General features: G+C 45.3%; 1 protein-coding gene across 2 annotated transcripts in view; it reads left to right on the top strand.

The window, feature by feature from the left end:
• The window catches only part of nlgn1 (neuroligin 1), a gene marked incomplete at its 3' end in the record, with an annotated part of 328,961 nt that extends 304,210 nt beyond the window's left edge, over nt 1-24,751 (top strand). The window contains exons 3-9 of one of the 2 annotated variants that reach the window (XM_080769434.1): nt 14,331-14,516; nt 16,461-16,727; nt 17,199-17,560; nt 20,412-20,572; nt 22,242-22,398; nt 22,896-22,973; nt 24,143-24,751. In XM_080769434.1, the coding sequence (XP_080625560.1) occupies nt 14,331-14,516; nt 16,461-16,727; nt 17,199-17,560; nt 20,412-20,572; nt 22,242-22,398; nt 22,896-22,973; nt 24,143-24,751 (1,820 nt within the window). Of the gene's footprint in view, nt 1-14,330; nt 14,544-16,460; nt 16,728-17,198; nt 17,561-20,411; nt 20,573-22,241; nt 22,399-22,895; nt 22,974-24,142 lie in introns of both variants that reach the window. The other variant, XM_080769433.1, reaches the window with a different exon arrangement.
• Nucleotides 24,752-25,693: the final 942 nt, after the last annotated feature.

Here is a 25,693-nt window from a genome sequence, read left to right as displayed (position 1 = left end):
AGAAGGAAGGCCACAGCAAGTGGGCGGCAGCAGCAGAACAACTTTAGTCTCAATATAGTCAGTCATTATCACGGCATCTCTCTATTATTTTCCCATTCTGCCTTTGATGTGCCTCCTCGCCTCGTCACAGTGTCTTTATTATCATGGCTTCTCGTGAGGCCACATTCAACGTTTTCCTCCAGCGCTCTGGTCTGTTTGCTCCTAGATGGCCTATATACAGTATTATAATACCACATGGGGCTGGTGATGTGTTAATGGGGGCGTGTGCATGCATGGCTCTCTCTGCAAACTCCACTCCACAGATGCAAAGTGTGTGACTGTGGTCCTAAAGCCTGGTTTATATGCTCCGCCGTGCATCAGTGTCCGCGCGCTGTTTTCGAAGCTCTAGAGATAAGACGATCTGTAAGCTGCGGTGGCAGGTGTCTCGGTGTCGCGGTACGACCCATTGTCAACGACGTGTAGATCTGGAGCTGTTGCGCCACCTCACACTATACAGCACGTTCAAACTTAGCCTGTAGTTAAAGCTTAAAATGTGGTTTCGTTTCATTTTTAGTACATTTTAAATTTCAGAGTTTGTTTTCTGCACTTGATATTTCATTCTTGTATGGGTCTGTGCTGTCCTTGTAACTATAGGAGGAACGTCATGTCGTTTTATTTCCACGGCTGCTTGCAGTTGGAAAACAAGATGACAGATAAAGAAATCTTGATCTTGCATTTAAGATAACTACAGGCTAAGTTTGACGTTAGTGTGAGGCGGTGCAGCTTGGCTCCTGTTTGACGTTAGTGTGAGGCGGGTGCAGCTTGGCTCCTGTTTGACGTTAGTGTGAGGCGGTGCAGCTTGGCTCCTGTTTGACGTTAGTGTGAGGCGGTGCAGCTTGGCTCCTGTTTGACGTTAGTGTGAGGCGGTGCAGCTTGGCTCCTGCTGTTTTCCTGGAGCAATGCCGGCAATATACAGCAAGTTATGAATCAGGTCTAATGTTACTCTCTGTGCAGGATAAAAGCTTTGCATTTGTTTTCTGTCTGGCGCATGAACCCTGTATATATAGGTGGTCCCCGGAACAACATATTTCAGATGGGGGGTCGGCGGCCAATTTCATAAAATGTCTGGGGTCCTTGACATGAAATAATTTGAGAACCACTGATATAGAAACATGAGGCTTTCAGAAAACTGTCATGATTTAGAAGACATTTGTATGTGTGTGAGTTTTATTATAAACATTTAACCAATGAAAACGATTTACTTGACTAAACAATAACCACGTTTGGATCTATTGGATCACTAAAGGCTATTAATCCATGAGTCCATTTGGTTACAAACACTCCATCATTTACCTGCATGGGGACCACATGGAACCCCCCTCAAGGACCACTGGTGGTCCCCTGACCACTGGTTGGAGAACACTGCTCTTGCGTCAATGTTTATTTTATTAGCCACCCAGAGGACTAAATGTGCCAGAAGAGCTATCTTTGACTCCACTTTGCATGCAGGTCTCATCATGTAGTAGCCTACTCTCTCTCTCTCTCTCTCTCTCTCATCTCTCTCTCTCTCTCTCTCTCTACCACCCACACTCTTCCTTTTCTCATGTTGTCATCAACCTCTGATACGTCAATGTCCCCCCCCCCCCTCTCTCTCTCTCTCTCTCTGTCTCTCTCTCTCTCTCTCTTCTCTGTCTCTCTCCTCTCTCTCTCTCTCTCTCTGTCTCTCTCTCTCTCCTCTCTCTCTCTCTCTCTCTCTCTCTCTCCCTCACACGCACGCACACGCTGCGCACACGCACACACACACAACGCTGTCTCTCTATTGCCACTGTTTAAATTCCTCCATCCTTTGCTTCCTCTCTCTCTCTCTCTCTCTCTCTCTCTCTCTCTCTCTCTCTCTCTCATTTTCTCTGGGGTTCATTGCTCCCTGTATGCTAATAATGTTGCTGTGCTATTGGAAGCTGCTTAACGATTCACGTCAGGTCCGCATCCACACTGGACCTGAAAGTGCACGCACACACGCACACACGCACACACACACCCATTCCCTCAGCTTTATGTCAGCCAGTCTTATAATGCCACGGTCCTCCCTGCGTGTCAAACACGTTGTTCACACATACAGTTATACAGTACAGCTGTCAAACATCAGGGCTGTGATTGGACAGGTCGACTACCTGTGTAGTGACACATGATGGAGGCTCATAGACTATACATGGGTGGTGACACATGATGGGGGCACCTTATTGCATACTATGCAAGTCGGTGCAAAATCCAACCTATTGGATAAGTATAGGCTGTATGCATTTTGATGCCAATACTTTTGTAACCTATACTTTTACTTAAGTACACTAGACTTTAACTTGTGACAGCGTATTTTTGATATAAATTGCGAGTACTCTTTTCCACCACCGGTGTCTATACTAAAAACGTCTAAACCACTTAAACGCCAGCATCCTTATCGTGGGGAAGGCTTTAGCAGAAAATAGCCTATCAACGCGCCGCGCTACGCCGGGCAGTTCCTCCACAGTAACAGCAAGAACAGAAAAGACACTAGACTAGAGCCCTGAGGGTCTCTCCGGTCAACCATACAGGGTTTAGTAGTACTCAGTTGTTTTACTTAAGTAACAGTATCAATACTGTGGCTGGATGGTAACCGTAAGGTTTCCAGTTCGAACCCGGGGCTCCCCCAGAGTTAAAGTGTCCTTGAGCAAGATGCTGAAACCAGTTGTTGCTCCTGATGTGTTGGTTGGTGCCTTGCATGGTTTCCGCCGCCATCGGTGTATGAATGTGTGTGTGAATGGGTGAATGTATTATGCACAATCTCTGTAAAGCGCCTTGGATAAAGGCGCTATATAAATGCACCATTTACCATTTTGTATAGAAATCCCGGTGCATGAGAAAGTGAGAAAAAAGCCAAAATGGGTCTCAGATGTAATGAAAGCAGCCACTTCCATAAGCCATCTGCTTATTTAACATTTTACTTTGACTTATTGTGTTGTTTTGGTTTCTGAGGAGAGGGCTTGAATATGCGATGGCAGTCTAGAGATAATAGTCCAATTAATAATAACGGCGTCTATAATTTCATATCCGTTAATCATGTAACATTAGATATTTACTCAACAAGAAGGCACGTAACTTAGGTAGGCTTAGGTAACAGTTTAATCATGCCGAACACCCACACAGACACATGCACACACACACGTCCGCACACGCGCGCACACACAGAAATCCCCCTCTATCTCGTTGCCTTCAACCCAGCAAGCGGAGGTAATCTATACTGGCTTGTCCTGCAGGCAAATCTGGGAGGGCAGCAACACAAATTAACACATGTTTGTGTTTGTGCAGAACAAGAAATATGAACGCTGGCTTATTTCATTTTGTTGTTGACAGCATCATTTGATTTGCACCAGGGGAGGGTGGGTGGGTGGATGGGTGAGAGAGAGAGAGAGGGAGAGGGAGAGGGAGAGAGGGGGAGAGGGAGAGAGAAGTGGGAAGCAAAAGAGCGGTTAAGGAAGGTTCAAGAGGGGAGAGGGAGAGAGAGAGAGCCAGGAAAACCAGAGGAGGAAGAGAAGCGAGATCCGAGCAAGAAATATAGACAACAGAGCCAGGGAGAGGCAGAGACACAGAGGGTGAATTAGATGCAATGCAAAGGACGGAAGCTATAGAGGAGGGGAGAGATAGGAGAAAGGAAGGCAGAGAGAGATGGATGGATGGATGCATGGGGAGTCAGGGGAGGTTGATAGGCAGCAAGGTGTTGTTTAAACAGGCCGTGGCTATAGATCCCCCTCCTGGCTGGAGGTGTTATTTATGTCAGAAGGGATATTGGCATTTGAAATATTAGGCATCGTCTGCATGGCGGGGGAACCCGCGCGCCACGTTTATACCATCAAATATTTACAGTAATAGAAAAAAATATTTACACGCGGGGGAAGGGTAACACGACGTATTGCCTGTCATATGCTATGTTAACCACAACTTGGTGTGTGTGTGTGTGTGTGTGTGTGTGTGTGTGTGTGTGTGTGTGTGTGCGTGCGGTACGTAGTTTCATTAGATGATTTTTTTTGGGGGGGGGGGATTTCATCATTTAGTTTGTGTAATTTCATCATTTAGTTTGTGTAATTGTTGAGTTCTGTTGTCTGATCATTTTACTTTGTGAACTAACTGACTAAATAGAGGTTTGATTTATTTCCCTTATACCCATTCATATTCCAGGCACTATATCCGCTATCCATGTCTTTCCACATAATAAAGGCATGTCATACGTCTACCATTGTTATGCCATTACACGTTTTCCTTTTAATTGTCAGCCCGGCTCCACCAACGGGGCACAGCTGGGGAACAAGAGCGAGGACTCTTCTCCGCGTGCCTGCACGTGCTCTCTGTCTAAATAAAGGTTGAATGAGCGAGTATCCTGTAGCTCCCTGTTCATTATTCTCCGTGAGGAATGCTCCGTGCCTCATCAGCATTATTCCCCAGTCGGTTGCCCTCTCCCTCCCGTACCGCACCGTACCGTAGGTTGTCTCAGCTGATATGGATGGAACTATGTGGCTCAGACACTGGAAATAGGATGAAGAGGAGAGGGTGCATGAAGAAGGGATTTGGAAAGGGGAGTGAAGCTCTGTGCGTGCGTGCGTGTGTGCGTGCGTGGCAGAGCAAGTCGAGGGCAGTTAGGGAGGGAGGGAGGGAATAGCAGGACGTGTGTGGGATGAGTGCACACAGTCCAGTGCTTGTTCGTTCATTCCATATAAGCCCGAGAGTGGCATTAATTTGTCCACTCTCAGAGTTAGAAGGATGCATTTGTCCACTCTCAGAGTTAGAACGATGCATTTGTCCACTCTCAGAGTTAGGAGGATGCATTTGTCCACTCTCAGAGTTAGAACGATGCATTTGTCCACTCTCAGAGTTAGGAGGATGCATTTGTCCACTCTCAGAGTTAGAACGATGCATTTGTCCACTCTCAGAGTTAGAACGATGCATTTGTCCACTCTCAGAGTTAGAACGATGCATTTGTCCACTCTCAGAGTTAGAAGGATGCATTTGTCCACTCTCAGAGTTAGGAGGATGCATTTGTCCACTCTCAGAGTTAGAACGATGCATTTGTCCACTCTCAGAGTTAGAACGATGCATTTGTCCACTCTCAGAGTTAGAACAGGATTCTCTGCTCTGGATTTTTCTGTGCACCACCTTGATCACCTTGAAAGCAGAGATGAGTGATTTTTCCACTGACACTGTTCTCACCGTCTCGGCTCCCTCGCCCTCTGGCCATTGTCTTCTGCTCTCTCTCTCTCTCTCTCACTCTCTGCACACACGGACGCACACACCCACACACGCCTCTCTTATTATCACCTCTTCTCTCCGATTCCGTTCAAAAAATTCCATTCCATATTAAATCCCTCAGTGTTAATGTAACACTCTCTCTCTCAACCACTGTCTCGCTCTCTCTCTCACGTGGCCTATATTTCTCTATCTCGGTCTGTCTTTCCTCAGTTCTCTTCGCCTCTCTATATCCCTCTCTCTCAGTCTCCTCCCCCTCACCTCTTTGCTAGAAATAACTGAAGTGCATGATATGATGTTAAGTCACTTATAAGGAGAGAGAGAGTGTGTGTGTGTGTGTGTGTGTGTGTGTGTGTGTGTGTGTGTGTGTGTGTGTGTGTGTGTGTGTGTGTGTGTGTGTGTGTGTGTGTGTGTGTGTGTGTGTGTGTGTGTGTGTGTGTGTGTGTACTGTGGAGAGAGAGAGATGGAAGCTTCTACCTTATTTGAGCAAGGCCACGTCCCGATAAAACCTTATTGTCCAGTATAAATTCACAACTGCACCGTAGTAATTAAAACACACACACACACACACACACAGTCCACAAACAGTCTTCTTGATTGACTCCCACTTTTCTCCGTCCATGTATAAAATGTGATGGCCATGCGATTCTGTCCAGGGGGAGGGAATCGGGGGGAGGAGAGAGAGAGACAGAGAGAGAGGGGGGGGGGGGGGGAGTAGAGAGGGAGGGAGGAGAGAGAGAGAGGGGAGAGAGAGCATGAGCATAGAGAGGATTAGAGTATACAGACCATGACTGTGAAAAATTTGAGAAAAAATCCCATCTCTCCCTCCCTCCCTCCCTCCCTCTCTCCCTCTCTCTCTCCCTCCCTCTCTCTTCCCTCTCTCTCTCTCCCCCTCTCTCTCTCCCTCTCTCTCTCTCGGTCCGTCAGTGATAGCAGGGCTATAGAAGCTGGGGCTTCACCTCTGTGTTGTCGTACCAGGGGCTTATGGAGGCATGCCGGGGCCGCTGCGCCGCTGTCTCGCCCATCGCGGATTGTTGCTTTATAAGCCGAGCCCCAGACACACACTGACACACATGATCTGTTCAATATAGAGGGGAGAAAATAGAGCCTCGTAGGAGTCTACAGGGCGACACTGAATATTACATTTTGTTTTCTGAGGGCGTACACACACACACATACGCACACGCGCACACACACCAGCAACACTGTGTAACACTGTGGGAGGATAGGTGTTTCTCCCCCAGCTGTCTCACACATTTAAATCATTTTTCATGCGCACTTTCTCTACCCTAGCTTTCTTTTATTTGGCTGTTTATGCTTTGCTTTTGCTTCCTTCGTGCCTTAAGCGATAGATAAATATAAATAAATACATACATTCAATAATTATTATTGTTTAATACACTATTGGCTTTTTGTTGCCCGCTTTATTACTATTCTTGGCTTTAATACTTTAGATTTGTGTTCATTATTGGCCATTTAATATATTACATTATTGGATTTGTATAGCTTTTATTTGCAAAATCACCTTTTATTATATTACATTTGATAGCATTATTGACTTTTTAAAACATCATATGCCTTATTGTTGCATTAGATTTGATTGCATCATGGAGGGCGGGGGGGGGGGGGGGGTGTTCATTACATTCTGATTGTATTATATGCTCTGCTTTTGTCATATAATGCTTTTATTGGATTAGATCCAAGAGCCAAGAGGGGCTTATTTGTCACTTATACTCATACAGGTACAGCAACGCGTTGGCGTGGGACGCTATAGCAGACTGTGCTAACAATTTTAATTACAATAACAAGACCAGTGCTCCCTATAGGCTGGCTGGTGTAACCAAATGGACCCTTATGCATGTATCTTTAACTCTCGAGAGTTAAATTGCTGTTTAAACATCTGTATTATACTTATATCATTTACAAGAAGTCTTCACAGTTTATAGTTTTGTCATTTGCCTGTTATATCTCCGACTCTATGGCAGGGGTTCTCAGCCCGTGGGTCGCGACCCCTTAGCCATTCAGCTTTTTTGTGTGGGTTGCGATACATGGCCAAAGCATTTCCGGGGATCCCCAGCCAAAAACGTTGAGAACCCCTGGCCTGTGGTACCAACAGCATGGAATTGTGGGCAAAATCTTATCCAACGATATAACAACATATTCTTTAGTTTTACTTATCCAACGATAACAACATATTCTTTAGTTTTTGGTCCAGACGGTGGTCCGTGTGGCTCAAATGCCGAATACATTTTGGGCCTTGTTATAGGAAAAGGGTTGATCTGATGTAGCTGCAGTAGATGTAATACAAGTTGTACAGGTACACAAACAGATATACATTACAGATAATGTTTGAGTCTGTTCTGCAGGATCGATCATTCCACGACCATGGGGGGCCCAAAGAAAGCGAGACATTTCTTTTTACCCCCCTCAGGTTTAAATGCTGGTATTACACAGTATACCTATACACACCGTAGCCAGGCATTTTTCACCATGCTGCTGTGATAAGAAGCCATGGTTATGGTACAGTATAGCTTCAGCCTGTTGAGTCTTATCAGTCACGAGGAGTAGGAGGAGGAGGAGGAGGAGGAGAGCCCTATACCGCCACCCCAATCCCCCCACCCCCCCCCCCCTCTCCCACCACCCTCTCCCATGTTCATGCATGTCTGCCTCTGCCATCTGTCACGCTGATGACACATAAATGATCCATTCCGTATATCGCCGTACACCTCACAAAGGCTGCATGCGTGCACTGCGTGTTACCGCGCTGGTGGCGAAGGTCCATCATTTCAAACTGCACTTATCGTGATTCTGTGTTTGCTGTATTATAATAGTGCACGCTGTCATGCACCACGCGCTGATGTGCACGTGGTTTGTGTATATGTGTGTCAGTGTTTGCTCCATTTGTGCTTCCATGTGAGTCTGTCTGATGTGCTCGTGCATATATGATACGTTCCGTGTGCGTGTGTGCGTGCGCTTGTTTGTCCGTTCATGCATGCCTGCAGGTTTGTGTGTCTGTGTTTGTGTCGGAGCCTCGGTTCTGCCCTTGTGCCCGAGCACGGTTGGATTGCTAACAACTTTTCCAACCCAGACCTTGATCTTTGTGATTCCTGCCCTGTGTTCCTGCACCACAGCTAAACTGGATCAATTAAAGACGGTCTTGCAGATGGCTGCTGTTGCTTCCACAAGATTAGGCTTTGATCGTGAAACAGATAAATAAATAAACTGGCGGAAAACGAAATAGAAAACAAATGAACTCAATTAAACACTTCTGCGAGGCTGCAGGGTGTGTGCGTGCGTGCGTGCGTGCGTTTGCCAGCGTGTGACACAGACAGAGACGGATTTTAATTAATCTCATTTGTATACGAGTATTATGAGACTTCTTCACAACCTTACATGAGGAATAGCATTAATATTCAACTGTGCTTTGAGAAGTGTTGCCCATGTTGCCCATTGTGGGGCATCACAGCCACATTACAACAGCATTGCAATGCATTCTGGTCAATATGGTCAGAAGATGATGTGCCAACGACAAAACGGAATGCGGAAAACCTCAAGGGGTGAACAGTTTAGTAAAGAATACAGGCCACTCCCTCCCACTATACACTCAGAGAGAATGGAATGAACCCCACTATACACTCAGAGAGAATGGAATGAACCCCACTATACACTCAGAGAGAATGGAATGAACCCCACTATACACTCAGAGAATGGAATGAACCACACTATACACTCAGAGAATGGAATGAACCCCACTATACACTGAGAGAATGGAATGAACCCCACTATACACTGAGAGAATGGAATGAACCCCACTATACACTGAGAGAATGGAATGAACCACACTATACACTGCGAGAATGGAATGAACCCCACTATACACTGAGAGAATGGAATGAACCCCACTATACACTGAGAGAATGGAATGAACCCCACTATACACTGAGAGAATGGAATGAACCCCACTATACACTGAGAGAATGGAATGAACCCCACTATACACTGAGAGAATGGAATGAACCACACTATACACTCAGAGAATGGAATGAACCCCACTATACACTCAGAGAATGGAATGAACCACACTATACACTCAGAGAATGGAATGAACCCCACTATACACTCAGAGAGGAATGCTTCCGTGCACCCTCCAAAATTATCCAATCTCACAACGCTTTGCGCCGTAATGCGATGTATACGTAACCTTGTAGATCGTCTATTTTCATTTTATGACGCATGCGCCGCAAATTGATGATTAAAGGGTTTCTACCCTTTAATCACCATTACACAGATGGACCTTATATAGGAGCATATCAGAATGCATTAACACAGCCTGCAGGCCTTAATGCAGGGCCTCTCTTTGTATACAGTATGCTATGAGCCTCGGGAGGAAATGGGCCCCCGTTGAGTGACAATGCGCGGCCCCGTAATGAGCACTTCCATTTAGAGAAAGTCTGGGACGGAGGGAATAAGAACATAAAAGAGGACAGAAGAGGAAATGTGAGAGAGGGAGGGGGGGGGGCAATAAGGGGCGTCGGTAGCACTCCCTGGATGATTGCAGCAGGTAATGGGGCTTTTAGAATGGAAATCAGAGAGAGAGAGAGAGGGAGAGACGATGCATGGGGACAAGAAAGTGCTCCGCAGAACAGACCTGTCCTGTGGGTATAGTTGGACCCCTTGTCAGAAATACGTTTATATCTCAGCGGTGCCGCGGCTCCTTATACAGTAGCTAGCGCCGCATTGATCTCCTGTAGCGGCAGAGGTCTAATTGGAGAAAGGCACAGAGGGGTGGAGGGAGGATAAGAGGGAAGGAGGGAGAGCGTAATAAATGAAGACGGCGGTGTATAGGAGCCAGCCGGGGTGCGAGGGAGGGGAGAAGGTAGAGAAAGAGAGGCAGTTAGCAGCGGCTATAGTGTGCTCATAGGGCATATATTGCTGACCCTCTATATCTACTTACTTTAAACGGTCTATAGGTTTGTATATACTCTTCATGTGAGTTAAAGTGTGGCCATTGAGGAGTGGAAGTATAGGTATGCTACATTATGAACCTGTTATCCTATATTTCAATTGGTTAGTTGAGCAAGAGGTCAAGTGTGTGCATGGGCTGCAGTGGCTCAGGGGGTATAGAGTGGCCCGTAGAGTGGCCGGATGGGAACGAGAGGTTCCCAGTTCGATCCCGGGCTCCCCCAGAGTTAGTGTCCTGCATGCCTGTCTTTGAGCAAGACTCTGAACCCCAATTTGCTCCTGATGTGCATGTTGGTGCCTTGCATGCATGGTTTCCGGATGGGTGCGTGAATGGGTGAATGTAATGCACAATTTGTGTAAAGCGCTTTCGACAAAAGCGCTATATAAATGCACCATTTAGGGAGAGAGAGAGAGAGAGAGAGGTCTGTTAATTCCCCCACAGCTACGGCTTTAAAGGTATATTCAGTGATTTCACTTAATTCAAATATCACTTGTTTTTTTTGTTTTGTTGTGATAATCCTCCCTATACTATAGAGTGTGCTGACCATATAAGGAGTTCCTCCCTGTCCCCAGTTAACCCCTGGAGGTCAAAGAACCTTAGGGTCTGTTTTTGGCTATGGGTGGCTGCAGCCTTCATCCAATCAGGATAGAGAGGGGCCTTCCGCCAATCCTGATCGAGCGGGGCGGGCCTTGGTGTGTGTGCTGTTGGGCTGTAGAGTGTGCATGTGCACATCTTGTTACCGGGGCAGACCGGGGGGTTTTCAAAATCACCCAAATCACTGAATGCTCCTTTAACATGATGTAGTATATACTGTATAGCCGTGCTTCAGAGAGGTCAACGTTTTGCTCCCAAACTATAAAGAATGCAGATGAATCATGAAATGAGCCGAATTGTTTTGATCGCTACACAGTTTTCATAATGGATACCAGATTGTATAACATCGAGATCAAGGTCTCTAAAGAATCTTCTGTACTTAATTCATCTGAAACTAACATGGGTTAAAATAACAAACCTGAATAAAATTAGCAGCTGCGCTTTTTAAGCTCTGCATGTCTTCGACAGACCACTCTCTCTCTCTCTCTCTCTCTCTGCAGGACTCCCTTTCACCCCTCTCTCTCTATGCATTATGGGAACTGTAGCTGCAGAGTCAGATATGTCTCCAAAAACTCCTGCTCTCCATATTATATTTAGCATATCCGTTTCTTTAAGTGGCTCTATGGGGTAATAACTCCTGTTTTATTGCAGCAAATTATTAAACAACCAGGCTGGTTGGTTTTCTGCTTGTAAAATGCGATAAATAATATGGCTCGTTCGTTAGCTATACTGCCAGTTATGCACAGACGGGGCTGAGGAGTTACATTTCATCAGACAGGAAGATCAAAAGCCAAAAAGTTACATTTGAAATAGTTGTGTGGCTGTGTGCAACCCAGCGATCTGCACTTCTCAGATATATTTTAGAGACATAATTATGCACGACGCACGCACGCACACGCACACGCACGCACACGCACGCACACACACGCACACACACACACGCACACACACACACACACACACACACACACACACACACACACACACATACACACTGGAAAGTATTAGCCACAACATAATGATGTATATTGTATGTAGGATACTGTATCAGAAAAACACATGCCTTCTCCGTTGTCTGAAGACTGCTTTCAAGCATGTTGGTAACCACAGCGCCCTCTGTCTGTGGCCTTTGTTACTGTCTTTGTCTGGCCAAGTAGAACATTTTGAGCTTTGCTGTAGAGGTGACATTTTAAATATCGCAGCTAAGAACCATTGTAATGCTTCAAAGTGATTGTTTTGTGTGTGTATATATATATATATATTTTTTTTTAATCAATACTGCAATATATAAATACTTAAATACCGGAATTCAAAATGTACTTGAAAAGTTTCTTTTGAAAATAGCAGATCTACAAGCTCACAATGTGTCGGCTACTTTCGTATGGCCGAAATGTAGGGCTGAAGTGGTTAATGTATCGAAATCTACAAAGTAACTATGAAGTTGTCAACATAATGTAGTGGAGTAAAAGTACAATATTTGGATCTGAGATGTAGTACAATTGTTGGAAATACTCCAACAATACAGTAAGTACAGTAAGTATTACTTAAGTAATTGTACTTAGTTAATTTCCACCTGCACTGCGAATAGCAAAAGATAGCCGATCTGCAAGCTGTATCTATTTTGGCCGCATGCTCACCTATACATTCTGCCGTGGTGTATGTTCTGCTGATGATGATGTGACCAGAATAGTGCGGCACGGCGGTCACCTGCACACCGTCATCACAGATGGCACCTGTAATTAAAGTGTAATTAGCAAAGAGTTACCCACGGTGACACATTGTCCTATACACAAACGTGGTCGCGGCACGCACGCACACACACACACACACACACACACACACACACACACACACACACGCACGCACACATGCACTCACACAGGGCAAGGAAAAATTACAAATGTCAAACTCTCTATCCAAAGCAGGGCATGCACGCAGAAAGACATAAATTATATGTAATTATCCTTGCGTTTTTTTTTTTTTACATTGGTCAACATTGTGAACTGTACCGTTCAAGGTGTTGCCTAACCTCGCCCCGGAGTAAGCAGAGTATAATTGAGGACTTTGTGTTTACCCCCTCCTTGCATAATTACATCGTCGCCTTTGTCTCTTATTCTCGGTCCCGTCCTATCTTCAACCCCCACATTTTCTTACATGTATTCTTTATAACTTTTTTCCTCTCGTTAAATCTTATTTTGTGCATGTGCGTGCGTTTGTGTGTGTGCGTGCGCACGTGTGTGTGCGTGTGTGTGTGTGTGTACGTGCGCGTCCTACACTCTCTTCTGTCTGTCATCTAGCCACAATAAGCTGACCAAGCACACACTGGCAGTTTGGTCAGCACACTGTGCGGGTTCTGCAGCCCAGCTACATAATGTTCATATAAATGGTGCATTTATATAGCGCCTTTATATCCAAGGCATAGATACATAGATTGTGCATTATTCATTCAACCATTTTCACACACACATTCACACACCGATGGCGGCGGAAACCATGCAAGGCACCAACTGTGTGCAGCTACACACACAGTTCATAGTTACACACATTGTCACCTGGAAGCCGGCCAGTGCCGTTGGCCGCAGGGCAGATTCACAGAGCAGTTAGGGGGCTAAGTGCTTCACGGAAGGGCACTTCGTTGGAACTTGTTAAAGAATAGGAGAGACCGGTATACGCCACTCGCCAATGCTGTAGAGTGAAATTGCATTGGTAATGGTTGTGAGTTCTAAGTAAACACTCAGGACTGCAGCATATAGCTAAACCAGTTCTTCTCCCCTTCTTCTTGTCTGCTTGATGATCTATAATCTCTTCGCTTTGACTGTGGCTGCTTTTATCATAACCAGGTACCCTGTCAGTTTTCTAGGAATCCTGTCAGTGTCCTTATCGTCTCTGAACACGTCGACTCCATTTCCCAGGAACCTGCATACAGTATAACACATGCAGGGACGTGCAGAGAATATTATTTTAGAGAGGCAGGCAGGGCCTGAAATTCCCTAAAAGGGCACTTTTGGCAACAGAGAGCTTGTAGATCAGCTTGAATGGGGGGGGGGGGGGGGGGCACTCTTTAACTGCTGGAGATGCGGCGTACGGCATGGATTTATACACGGAGGACAAATTATTTAAACGGTGGGAGAGCTCGTAAAACTTTGGGCACACGGCATGGAAAGGGAGCATTTCTTTCATCATAAATGCAGCATTCAAGGTCTGGAGAGGGCAGTTTTTTAGCCCCTCCTATGCCCAGTGTTTGTTGTGTACACCATATAGCCTGGCTAATAAGCCAGACTAATCCGCTGGCAGGCAATCTTTCTTTGCCAACGGCTGATTCGGTCTGGCTTATTAGCCGGGCTATACACCATAGGGGTGATTTGATTGGCTGAGCACCCCATAGCGATGATTTGATTTGCTGAGCAACGTACATATTGAGGATAAAAAGTGAGGACAGAAAAGTGAAGACGTTTATACATGTGCACACGTCACGTGCCTGACATATAACGGTATATCTCTGTGTATTCTTCGTCTCCTGCAGGGTTCCTGAGCACGGGCGACCAGGCGGCCAAGGGGAACTACGGCCTGCTGGACCTGATCCAGGCGCTGCGCTGGACCAGCGAGAACATCGCCGCGTTCGGCGGCGACCCGCTACGCATCACGGTGTTCGGCTCGGGGGCCGGCGCGTCCTGCGTCAACCTCCTCACGCTGTCCCACTACTCGGAGGGCAACCGCTGGAGCAACTCCACTAAAGGTACACGCCAGACAAGTGTTAAGGTCAAGGTTTCTTTATTATCAACTCCACTAAAGGTACACGCCAGACAAGTGTTAAGGTCAAGGTTTCTTTATTTTGTCTCCCGAAGGAGCAATTTGTCTTGGACCCCGAGGACCCGCCCTGCAGCATACAGATACAGATACAGATACAATACACAATACAAGACAACTAAGGCACACAGTGACCCGTACAACAATAAAATACCACACACCACCATACCTATAGTGCAAAAGAGGAAAAGAACATCCTCAACTCATAACCTTCCACCCCTACCCTGTCTGCCCTCTGCAAGGACTCTGTTAAGGAGTGTGATTGACAGAGGGACAAAGGAATGCTTGTACCTATTATACTTGCACGCATGGACCTCGTGCGGTCGTGCCTCCTACCTGATGGCATTAGCCGATACTCAGGGATGGGTCAGACACAATTGTCTCAACCTGTCTAATGGTGGCCTGCTCAAAGATGACCTGGGGGGTGATCGGAGGTGTAGACATGTACCCATGATCTTCCCTGCCATTTTGGCTAATCTAAGGATCTCAGATTTGTATTTTACAGTTAGGTTTCCAAACCAACTGGTGATACCATACCTTAGAATTGACTCTATACTAGCTCTATAGAAAATCTGCATTATGTTTCTACTTTTAAAAAAAAGTCTGAGCCTACGGAGAAAATGAAGGCGCTGGTATACTTTTGCACACATACGTCACATGGGAGTGCCAGATCATATCATATAGGGGTCACAAATATTTTCAGATGGGGGTCTGCGGCCAATGTATTAGTTTTGGGTGTCCTCGACATGAAAAAAAGATTTAGAAACACTGTGTTACAGAATCCACTTACAATGTAGCCAATTAAACATTTTAATGAGAGATGAGATGATCAAAGTGTCTGATTAAGAAAAGAAACATCTCTGGGCATTTTTTGAAGTCTAAAATTAAAACCCGCTGACCTGACGGCGACCTGCCAGAGCTCATTTCACCAGATGAAGACCTTCAAACTGAAATGGCATATCATGGAATCACGGACTATTGTATAAGACGCCATAAGCAAAGGCAAGACGCGGGTTGCCTTGGTAACAGAGAGAGAACCCTTCTTCACTTTCATTCTTCTCCATCTCCACTTCCCTGCATGGCTCATCTATTATTCTTCCTTCGGCGGTGTGTGTGCAGGTGTGTGTGTGTGTGTGTGTGTGTGTGTGTGTGTGTGTGTGTGTGTGTGTGTGTGTGTGTGTGTGTGTGTGTGTGTGTGTGTGTGTGTGTGTGTGTGTGTGTGTGTGTGTGTGTGTGTGTGTGTGTGTGTGTGTGTGTGTGTGTGTGTGTGTGTGTGTGTGTGTGTGTGTGTGTGTGTGTGTGAGAGAGAGAGAGAGAGATGAACGATCAATGTCCGTCGTGTGATGTCAAACTTTTAAAAGTCTTCTTTTCGTTGCCCTCGTCCACTATAGCTCCTTCCCCAATCCCTATTGATTGATGTGATTAAAATACACATACTGTACACCACCGCAACGGTACACGATGAACCTCCTCAGTGTTCATTTATACTTTTGAAACCTTGTACCGGTATATACATTATACATGTACAGTTCTCTCAAGAGTTCAATTGATGAATCCTTCCCTCTCTGTTCAGTCAATAATGATCTCTGCGACTCCTCCGTGACTCCTACGACCTTATTACCTGCTCCAGGGACGTGCACACACAGACGTCAATGGGGGCTTCAGCCCCTGCCCCTTTTAAACCGTCTGTAAAACAGCTGCCCTCTCCAGACTATACGAATGCAGCATTTACTATGGTTAAAGAAATGCAAAATGCCAAAAAGTGCCCTCTTACGGGATTTCAGCCCCTGCCCTCTCTCCAACACTCTCTGCACGTCCCTGAACCTGCTCTCTTTTCTCTCCCCAGGTCTGTTCCAGCGGGCCATAGCCCAGAGCGGCTCGGCCCTGTCCAGCTGGGCGGTCAGCTTCCAGCCGGCCAAGTACGCGCGCATGCTGGCCCTGAAGGTGGGCTGCAACGTGCCGGACACCGTGGAGCTGGTGGAGTGTCTCCAGAAGAAGCACTACAAGGAGCTGGTGGACCAGGACATCCAGCCGGCGCGCTACCACATCGCCTTCGGACCCGTCATCGACGGGGACGTCATCCCCGACGACCCGCAGATCCTCATGGAGCAAGGTACTGTACACTACACACATTACTACTGTACATTCATTGACCCATACAGGGCGGGAGGGAACCCCTTTTGGTGTGTTTTAAGCATTATGTCATATATTGGGCTGTTGAAAAATAGCAGATCTACGAGCTCGTAGCGCGGCACTGCCGCGCTACGAGCTCGTAGATCTGCTATTTTTGAAAAGATCTTGAAAATGTGGTGCAAATCTTTGAATATACAGTATATTCTTTCAGAGCGAACGTTTTTTAACTCAAATCTCTTGCCCCTGAGGGGTCGCTGGAACTACATATTTTCAGATGGGGGTCCTTGACACCATTGATTGAAACATACTGTAGGTAGTTCATAAAACGTCAGGCCTAAATGGGTTCATAGAGACGGCACCCGGAGGAAACCCTGAGGCCAAATGGACATATAGGCCACATATAGTGGCCAATGTTTTTTTAACGGTTGTAATTGCCTTTCCCCGCATGCAGGCGAGTTCCTCAACTACGACATCATGCTGGGCGTGAACCAGGGCGAGGGCCTGAAGTTCGTGGAGCTGATCGTGGACAGCGAGAACGGCGTGCAGGCCAACGACTTCGACTACGCCGTGTCCAGCTTCGTGGACGACCTGTACGGCTACCCCGAGGGCAAGGACATCCTGCGGGAGACCATCAAGTTCATGTACACGGACTGGGCCGACCGGCACAACCCCGAGACGCGCCGCAAGACCCTGCTGGCGCTGTTCACCGACCACCAGTGGGTGGCGCCGGCCATCGCCACGGCCGACCTGCACTCCAGCTTCGGCTCGCCCACGTACTTCTACGCCTTCTACCACCACTGTCAGACGGAGCAGGTGGGTGCTAGCATTTCAATTCAATTCAATTCATTTTATTTTGGTACTTAACATATAAAGCAGAAAACCAACAAAGATCCACCCAGAGCATGCAGCAATATTGCGACAGTGGTAACAAAAAACTCGGGGGAGAAAAAAAATAGACAGGCAAAGAGATGCAGTCAAATACAAGTAGCAATAACAATAATAATGAATAATATAATATGGTATAGCAGTGTTGTCGGATAATAATGACATAATTCGACCTGCACTCCAGCTTCGGCTCGCCGACGTACTTCTACGCCTTCTACCACCACTGTCAGACGGAGCAGGTGGGTGATACTTGTAGCAGTGTGGTTTTCGTCGACTAAAAACTAAGACTAAAAATGTTCGTCGACTACCTTTTTTCACTGACGAAAACTAAATGGAAACTAAATGAAAACTATAAGCTATGACTAGTGGACGAGAGATCCAGTAAAAGTCATTTTACACTTGGTTGCATGCAGAAAATAGCAGATCTACAAGCTCACAACGTGCAGCGCGACGCGTTGTGGGCTTGTAGATCGGCTATTTTCAGCAAGTGAAAGTCATGGTGCAGTCATTACGACTGCACCAAGAACCGCCAAAACACATTTTGTTACACTAAATCAACTCTAGTTTTAGTCGACAGTAATATGTAATTGTCCCTCTGGAGTGAGTGTGGAAAAATAGTGGCCCTCTCCATCGTCAAAGTTGCCCACCCCTGCTTCACGATACGCTATCTGTGGCGATATTAGGCCCTCGATAATAATAATAATATCACGATATTCGATATATTGCGATATTCAATCTATTGCAAAGATAAAACTCAAAAATCTGGAATTTTGTATTTATTCCAAAGATTTTTGTGTCACAAACTGGCCAATAAGTACATGAATCTTGCCTCCTCCAAACAGTAAAACACTGACTGCAACTTTTCCACAACTTGTCTGTCCACAACAATGGGTACTACTACTACTAATCAACATCGCGATATTCGATATATTTCGATGGTGCCGGACGATACCATATCGATATCGCATGCAATATATCGGGTATCAATATATTGGCACACCCCTAGTGGGTGGATAGTTGGATTCGCTCCCCATACACAGAATAATAATACATTAGATTGTACAGCGCTCCCTTTTATGATGAGTAGAGTTTGATTAGACGGAAAAGAAAATTGCTGACCTGTGTTCCACTTGCAGCTTAATGGATTGGCCCTCTGAGTAATGCTATGTGACGACAGCTGCCTCTTTGTTTTAAACACAGAGTGACACAGTGCTCCATGCAATAGAGCCGCCTAAATAGGCTCTACTTGTATAAGCACATCTCAGTGTTAATATTCAGACATTTATGGTAATTGATTGTATTGTCATGTACTTGCCCTACCTGTAATTAAAGTGTAATTAATGTAATTATAGACAGACTATAAAATCCAGCACCTGCAAACAGAGAGAAATCCAGAGTCTGGGCTCCCTCCTTCTTTAAGTCTAATTATAGTTTAAGGCAACAATACATCATTTTAACCTCTAACGACATGTTGCGTGCTACGTGCTGAAGTCTCTGCAGCTCGCGGCCTTGGCAACAGGAGGCGGTGCATACTGTGAACTTCAAATCGCACACTGTGATCTTCAAATCAAGCTCACAGCCCACGCCTTCCCTCTCTCCCTGTCCTAGTTTCTCTATATCTCTAAACTCAGTGGTTTTCAACCAGTGGTCCTTGACAGTGTTCCAGGTGGTCCCCATGCAGCTAAATGATGGACACGTAACCAAGTGGACCCTTGTAGTAGATCTTTAACCCATTTTGACCTGAGATCAGATTGTAAAAATGTCTTCTACATCCTGACAGTTTTCTGAAAAAGCTATGTTTCTTTGTCAGTCGTTCTTCGATTTTTAAAAAATTGCAGATCTACAAGCTCGTAGTGCGTCACTCTGTGGTGCGCTATGAGCTTGTAGATCTGCTATTTTTCAATAGCTAAAGCATAACATAATGCTAACACCAAAAGGGTGCAATTAGAGAATGTAAAAGTAATTGTTATATTGATCAACATTTGCCTGTTATCTCTCGTATGGTACCACATTGTTACATCATGTGTGGACAAAATCTCACCCAACAATATGTTTTGAGTCTGCAAGGCTAAATGTCATCAAGCGGTGTTCCGGGCTCAAATGCCGAATAAATAATGCACCTTGATATGAAAAGAGTTGAATTGAAAACCACTGACTGCCTTAATGCACCGTATAACAAAGCAGAAATGTCATGAAACAATAATAAAATATATATATGGCATATACATTCGTTCCGCTTCACATTCTTGAAAAATACTTTGTTGTTGTGGTTTTTTTCCCTGTGTGTTTGCATGTCTTCTTGACATGATAAAAGTCGCAAGAAAAACAGCCCCTGTGGTTTCTTTTCATCCGTATCGTTAACGCATTTAGGCCTGAGGACGCATCTGTGTCAACTTCTACCTTTTAACCATTATTTTAAACTTTAGCTGTTGGAAAAATAGCAGTTCTACAAGCTCATAGAGCGGCATCTCATAAGCTTGTAGATCTGCTATATTTTTGTGGTGCAAATCATTTCAATACTGTATATTCTTTCAGAGCGAACGTTTTTAACTCAAATATTTGCTTCCCTGGAACAACATATTTTCAGATGGGGGTCCATGGCCAATTACAGATAATTCTGTGGGTCCCTGACATGAAATAATTGAGAACCACTGACATAGAAACATATAGGGTTTACAGCAAACTATCGTGATTTAGAAGACAGTCACATTTGTCAGATCTTAATGGATTAAAACAACAAGGTGATTGTGATTGGCTTCTCCTGTGCTGATCGTTACAGGTGCCTCCGTGGGCGGACGCGGCTCACGGCGACGAGATCCCGTACGTGTTCGGCTTGCCGATGATCGGCCCCACGGAGCTGTTCCCCTGCAACTTCTCCAAGAACGACGTGATGCTCAGCGCCGTGGTCATGACCTACTGGACCAACTTCGCCAAGACGGGGTGAGATATGAAACTACCAGGACATATCTGATCAGATTTGACTGAGGGGGACTGCCATTGGATTTATTTTTTAATTTTCGTTTTTTCATGTCAGCAGGGAATCATAGCTTCAAATTGACATATTGGTTGTTCAGTTTGACCCACCAGTTTTGGAGATATGCGATGGCTTATAGAGTAATGTCTTGCAGAAAATTTAGCCCTTTATCTTCACAGTGGAAAACAGAAGAAAGCGCCAGCACTCAATGAGTGTCCTTTTCACATGGGTGTAAGATGTGAAAAGGACACTCAACTTTTCACATGGGTAAATAACACATGTGAAAAGGACATGCATTGAGTGTCCTTTTCACATGGGTAAATAACACATGTGAAAAGGACACTCAATGAGTGTCCTTTTTACATGGGTAAATACAACATGTGAAAAGGACACTCAACTTTTCACATGGGTAAATAACACATGTGAAAAGGACATGCATTGAGTGTCCTTTTCACATGGGTAAATAACACATGTGAAAAGGACACTCAATGAGTGTCCTTTTTACATGGGTAAATACAACATGTGAAAAGGACATGCATTGAGTGCTGGCGCTTTCTTCTAGGATATTCTTCTAACCGGGAGTGTTGCGGGTTGTCTGCTTTGGCAGTCTTATTCTCTCAGCCCTTTATCTTTAAAAAAGTAAAAGTTGGCGATGACGACATGCAGTGAGATTTCTTTTTTTTGTAGCCGATTCGTTTAGAAGATTCTATCATTATCTTGTAGGATTATAGGTCGCAACTTCGACTAGATTTTCTGCAAAGGACTATGACTGTTGTCAAAGTGCACTCATATGCATACCGTAATATGCGTAATACAGTGGTACATATGACGAGACGGCTAGATTATTATAACAAATTCTGTGAGTAACTGCTCTGCAATTATTATATTAGCAGTAATTTATCACCAGTCGATTACTCACATACTGTACTACAGTGTACCATTTGGTAATTGCACTTGGCTAATGTGGTTGCTCAGAAATAATTTGCATTTGATAACCAAGAGTGGTTAATTTGACCACATTGGCGTTCAGTGTTTTGTGGGCCTTACACGGCATGACAACTAGTCAATGAAGATACACTTCACCTGCCATGAAAGAGATTTGAATTTTTTTCGTCAATTAATGCCATTGGCCTGCTGAAGAGTGACTGCCAAAATGTAAATCCCTCCCTCCTCCCTCGATGCCTCACGTTGCCTTTTAGCATATATATCCATGGCGGTAATTGTTTTTACAGAGCGTAATGGGTAGACATTGTGCACTGCCCGGTATATAGCCCTGAGGGGAGACACAGAGAGACACTAATGATCCAGATATATAACCCTAAATTGACATGGAATGCAGGGCACCTGGGAGAGTTATGCCTCCATTTTGAATGGTTAAGCGTGTTCCCGATGGGCTCTGGCTGGCTCCATTTGCCCATCGCAGACAATGTGGCGCTGGCTGGGTCTGAACGGGCCTCGATGACTCCTGTAGCTCCTGGTCCTGTTCACATGGCACTGTGGTGGAAAAAAGTACTCAATTGTTTTAGTTAAGTAAAAGTACCAATACTGCAATTTAGACTACAACACCATTGTACCGTGCATGTAGTGTAAATTAGACATAACTCTTCTGTCATTATCGTCGTCCTATGTGTATAGAGACCCCAACCAGCCTGTGCCCCAGGACACCAAGTTCATTCACACCAAGCCGAATCGCTTCGAGGAAGTAGCATGGACGCGCTACAACCAGAAAGACCAGCTGTACCTGCACATAGGGCTGAAACCCCGGGTGAAGGAACACTATCGTGCCAACAAGGTACAGTCAAATGTTTGCGTAATATGTGTCTTGTACGCATGCATGCACATGGGTCCCAGAATAGGTGATCTGCATTCTATGAAACTGAAAAAAAGCAAAACTGGCCTATGTAAACAATTATTGGATTATTTGAATTATTGGTTTTATTGGATAATTATCCAACCCAAACCACTTTAACCCTGGTGTCTCTGTTTTGCGCATGTACTGTAAGCGCCTACATGTAAAACATATATTTTTCAATAGGGCTTGAGTTAACAGTTCATTAGATGAAAACTGTTTCTATTGTATTTGTATCACTGTGTTTCTGTACCTCTGGGTTTTGTTCTTCCATATTCTCTTTCATTTCCTTTCTCATATATCATTATGTCTCCTCTCCTCTCCTCTCCTCTCCTCTCCTCTCCTCTCCTCTCCTCTCCTCTCCTCTCCTCTCCTCTCCTCTCCTCTCCTCTCCTCTCCTCTCCTCTCCTCTCCTCTCCTCTCCTCTCCTCTCCTCTCAGGTCAACCTGTGGTTGGAGCTGGTCCCTCATCTCCACAGCCTCAATGAGGTCACACAGCTCATCCCCACCACCACCAAGGTTGGTAGTAAATCCTCACTGTCAACTGGAAACCTTGTTTGTCCGTCCAAAACCATTACTGTTCAGGAAATGACATTGGAATAATGTTCCAATGCATCCAGTGTCTTTATTATTTAGTCACATTCTCTTGTTATTTTCTTACAAGATTGAAAATACTGTAAATCACCTAATAATGAGATTTTTTCTCAGTATTTATATTTCTCATACTATCTATATACATTTGAGTAGGTCGCCAAGGTCGCCAAGTCATAGACCGTGACGTATGCGGAGTTGATGCCTGTGGTGTGCCCGTGCTCTGACGTCACTCACTTTACCTCTGCGTTTTCAACCCAGCTTTTTCAGCTTCCGTTTCTCAAATCCGCCGTTACTCACTCCGTCCGTCTAAACGGTCTATTTCTCTGCAGAAGTGTTAATATTGTAACCTCGACACAGCATAACATCAGGAATGATCCCAGAACGTCCGCGTTGTATATTCAATCACCGTGGATGCCGAGATTCCGAGAAAACTGCCTTTTAGATCGGCCCATAGAACGGCAATTTAAATTGACAGTAGTCTCACTGATCCTGTGAAAGTCACCGTGAACAGCGTGACATGCCTCACAATTATTAAACTGCAACGAATACATTTTAATTACCTAAACTTTAAACTAAGTATCTATTCTGTCATGTTTTGGGGAACGATTGCAAAAGTATAATCAATTTGTTTCAGTTCTACCTCGTTCTTATACTGTAGATTACTTTCAGTACAAAGACACAGTGCGTGTACTGTATCATTTAAGAATACATTATTCCCCTCAACCCAATAATCCCATCATGGTTGTTAGACAATTTAATACTTACATGACTTTGATTATATAATCACAGATATTAGAAGAATACATTTAATGTGCTACAGTGAAAATGTATCACATACTGTAGCATGAAACAGTGGTTCATCATGTTTCTATAGGTGGTAAGATGTGGATCAAAGGAAACTAATTTTCTGTTGCATTCTATTATGTACATGTCAAAACAACAGTAATCTAAAAGCAGGTGAGAGTCCACATATCCAGAATGGATTCATGTTGCTAATTACACATTTCAGCAGGTATTTCATCGTGTCATACCTTAACCATGCAATACAATAACACTATTAATATGGTGTTATTAATCCTGCCGTTCCTGTATAGGTGCCACCACCGGAGGCCACCAACCGCACCCCTAAGACCAAGGTTCTGGTGACCAAGCGGCCCAACCCGACTCCCTTCCCCACCGAGACCCACGACAGCCTCAACCAGCCCCACCTGGTGGACCAGCGGGACTACTCCACCGAGCTGTCCGTGACCATCGCCGTGGGAGCCTCCCTGCTCTTCCTGAACATCCTGGCCTTCGCCGCGCTCTACTACAAGAAGGACAAGCGCCGGCACGACGTGCACCGGCGCTGCAGCCCGCAGCGCAGCGCGGCCAACGACCTGGCGCTGCACACGCAGGAGGAGGAGATCATGTCCCTGCAGATGAAGCAGCACTCGGAGCTGGACCGGGACTGCCGGGGCGTGGTGGGGGACCCCCTGCATCCCCACGACGTGGTGCTGAGGACTGCCTGCCCGCCGGACTACACCCTCGCCATGCGGCGCTCGCCGGACGACATCCCGCTCATGACGCCCAACACCATCACCATGATCCCCAGCTCCATGGGCGGGCTGACCTCGCTACACCCCTTCAACGCGTTCCCCGGCAGCGGGCAGAACAACACCCTGCCCCATCCGCATCCACACTCACACTCCACCACCCGGGTATAGCCCCCTGATGGACGCAGACCCCATATTTCCGGGCAAGACTCTGGACGGCCGTCGCTTTGAGCTAACGCTATTGTTTAAGGCAGAGACTTCTAACGGCTGACATGCTAACAGACACACCGATGCAACAGTGAGCTGAAAAGCCGGCCTCGAGCTGCCAGACATGTGGAATTACCCTGGGATTCTGCTCCACCTTGTCAATACCAGAGGAAATATAGTAAAAGGATTTTTTTCTGGGGGGGGGGGGGGTGGGGGGGAGAAGGGGAGAGGGGTGTGTTGGGGCTTGGACCAGACGACAAAAGAAAAAGAATAAATATGTTTTTTGTTTTATTCTTTTGTAAGAAAAAAAGAAAATTGCTAAAAGAAAAGACAATGAAAAAAAAATCTTTCAAATAATGGAGTTAAAGAAACGGACAAACCAATGAGGATTTTTTTTAAATATGAATATATATATATATCAATTTTTTGTTTCCGGTATTGCAACAAAACAAGGTACACCACTTTTTCTTTCATGCGACAGATAATATGGCCTTTGGGATCCTTGGACAAATGGCTGCTTGGCAGTATCATCTGGAAGCAGCCTAGAGAAGCTGACACACCTCTGAGGTGGGAAGAGAGGAGCGCTTTCTAAATGAGAGAAAACATATTGTTTTCCTGTGGCATCAGGCCATAGATTCCTCTTCTGAGGAGCTGAGAGAGTATAGATGCCAAACAAACCACAAGATAACTTCATGAATGGAGGCTTTATGTAAGATAAGACAAAAACGGCCAAGAGAGGAGCTAAGAAAGAACAGAATACGTCAAGAAGAAAAAAAATACCTGTATGCACAAAGGAGACTTTTTCGTGAGAAAAAAAAATCACATATACTTTTGAACTTTTTTCTTTTCTTTTTTCTTTTTTTTTCTTGGGTTTGGGGGATTGGGAACAATTTTATTGTATAGAAC

The sequence above is a fragment of the Protomyctophum bolini genome (genome assembly GCF_963924005.1).
Source record: "Protomyctophum bolini genome assembly, chromosome: 8".
Lineage (NCBI taxonomy): Eukaryota > Metazoa > Chordata > Actinopteri > Myctophiformes > Myctophidae > Protomyctophum > Protomyctophum bolini.
Note: the sequence above shows the minus strand (reverse complement) of the source record. Positions and strands in the feature narration are given on the sequence as shown.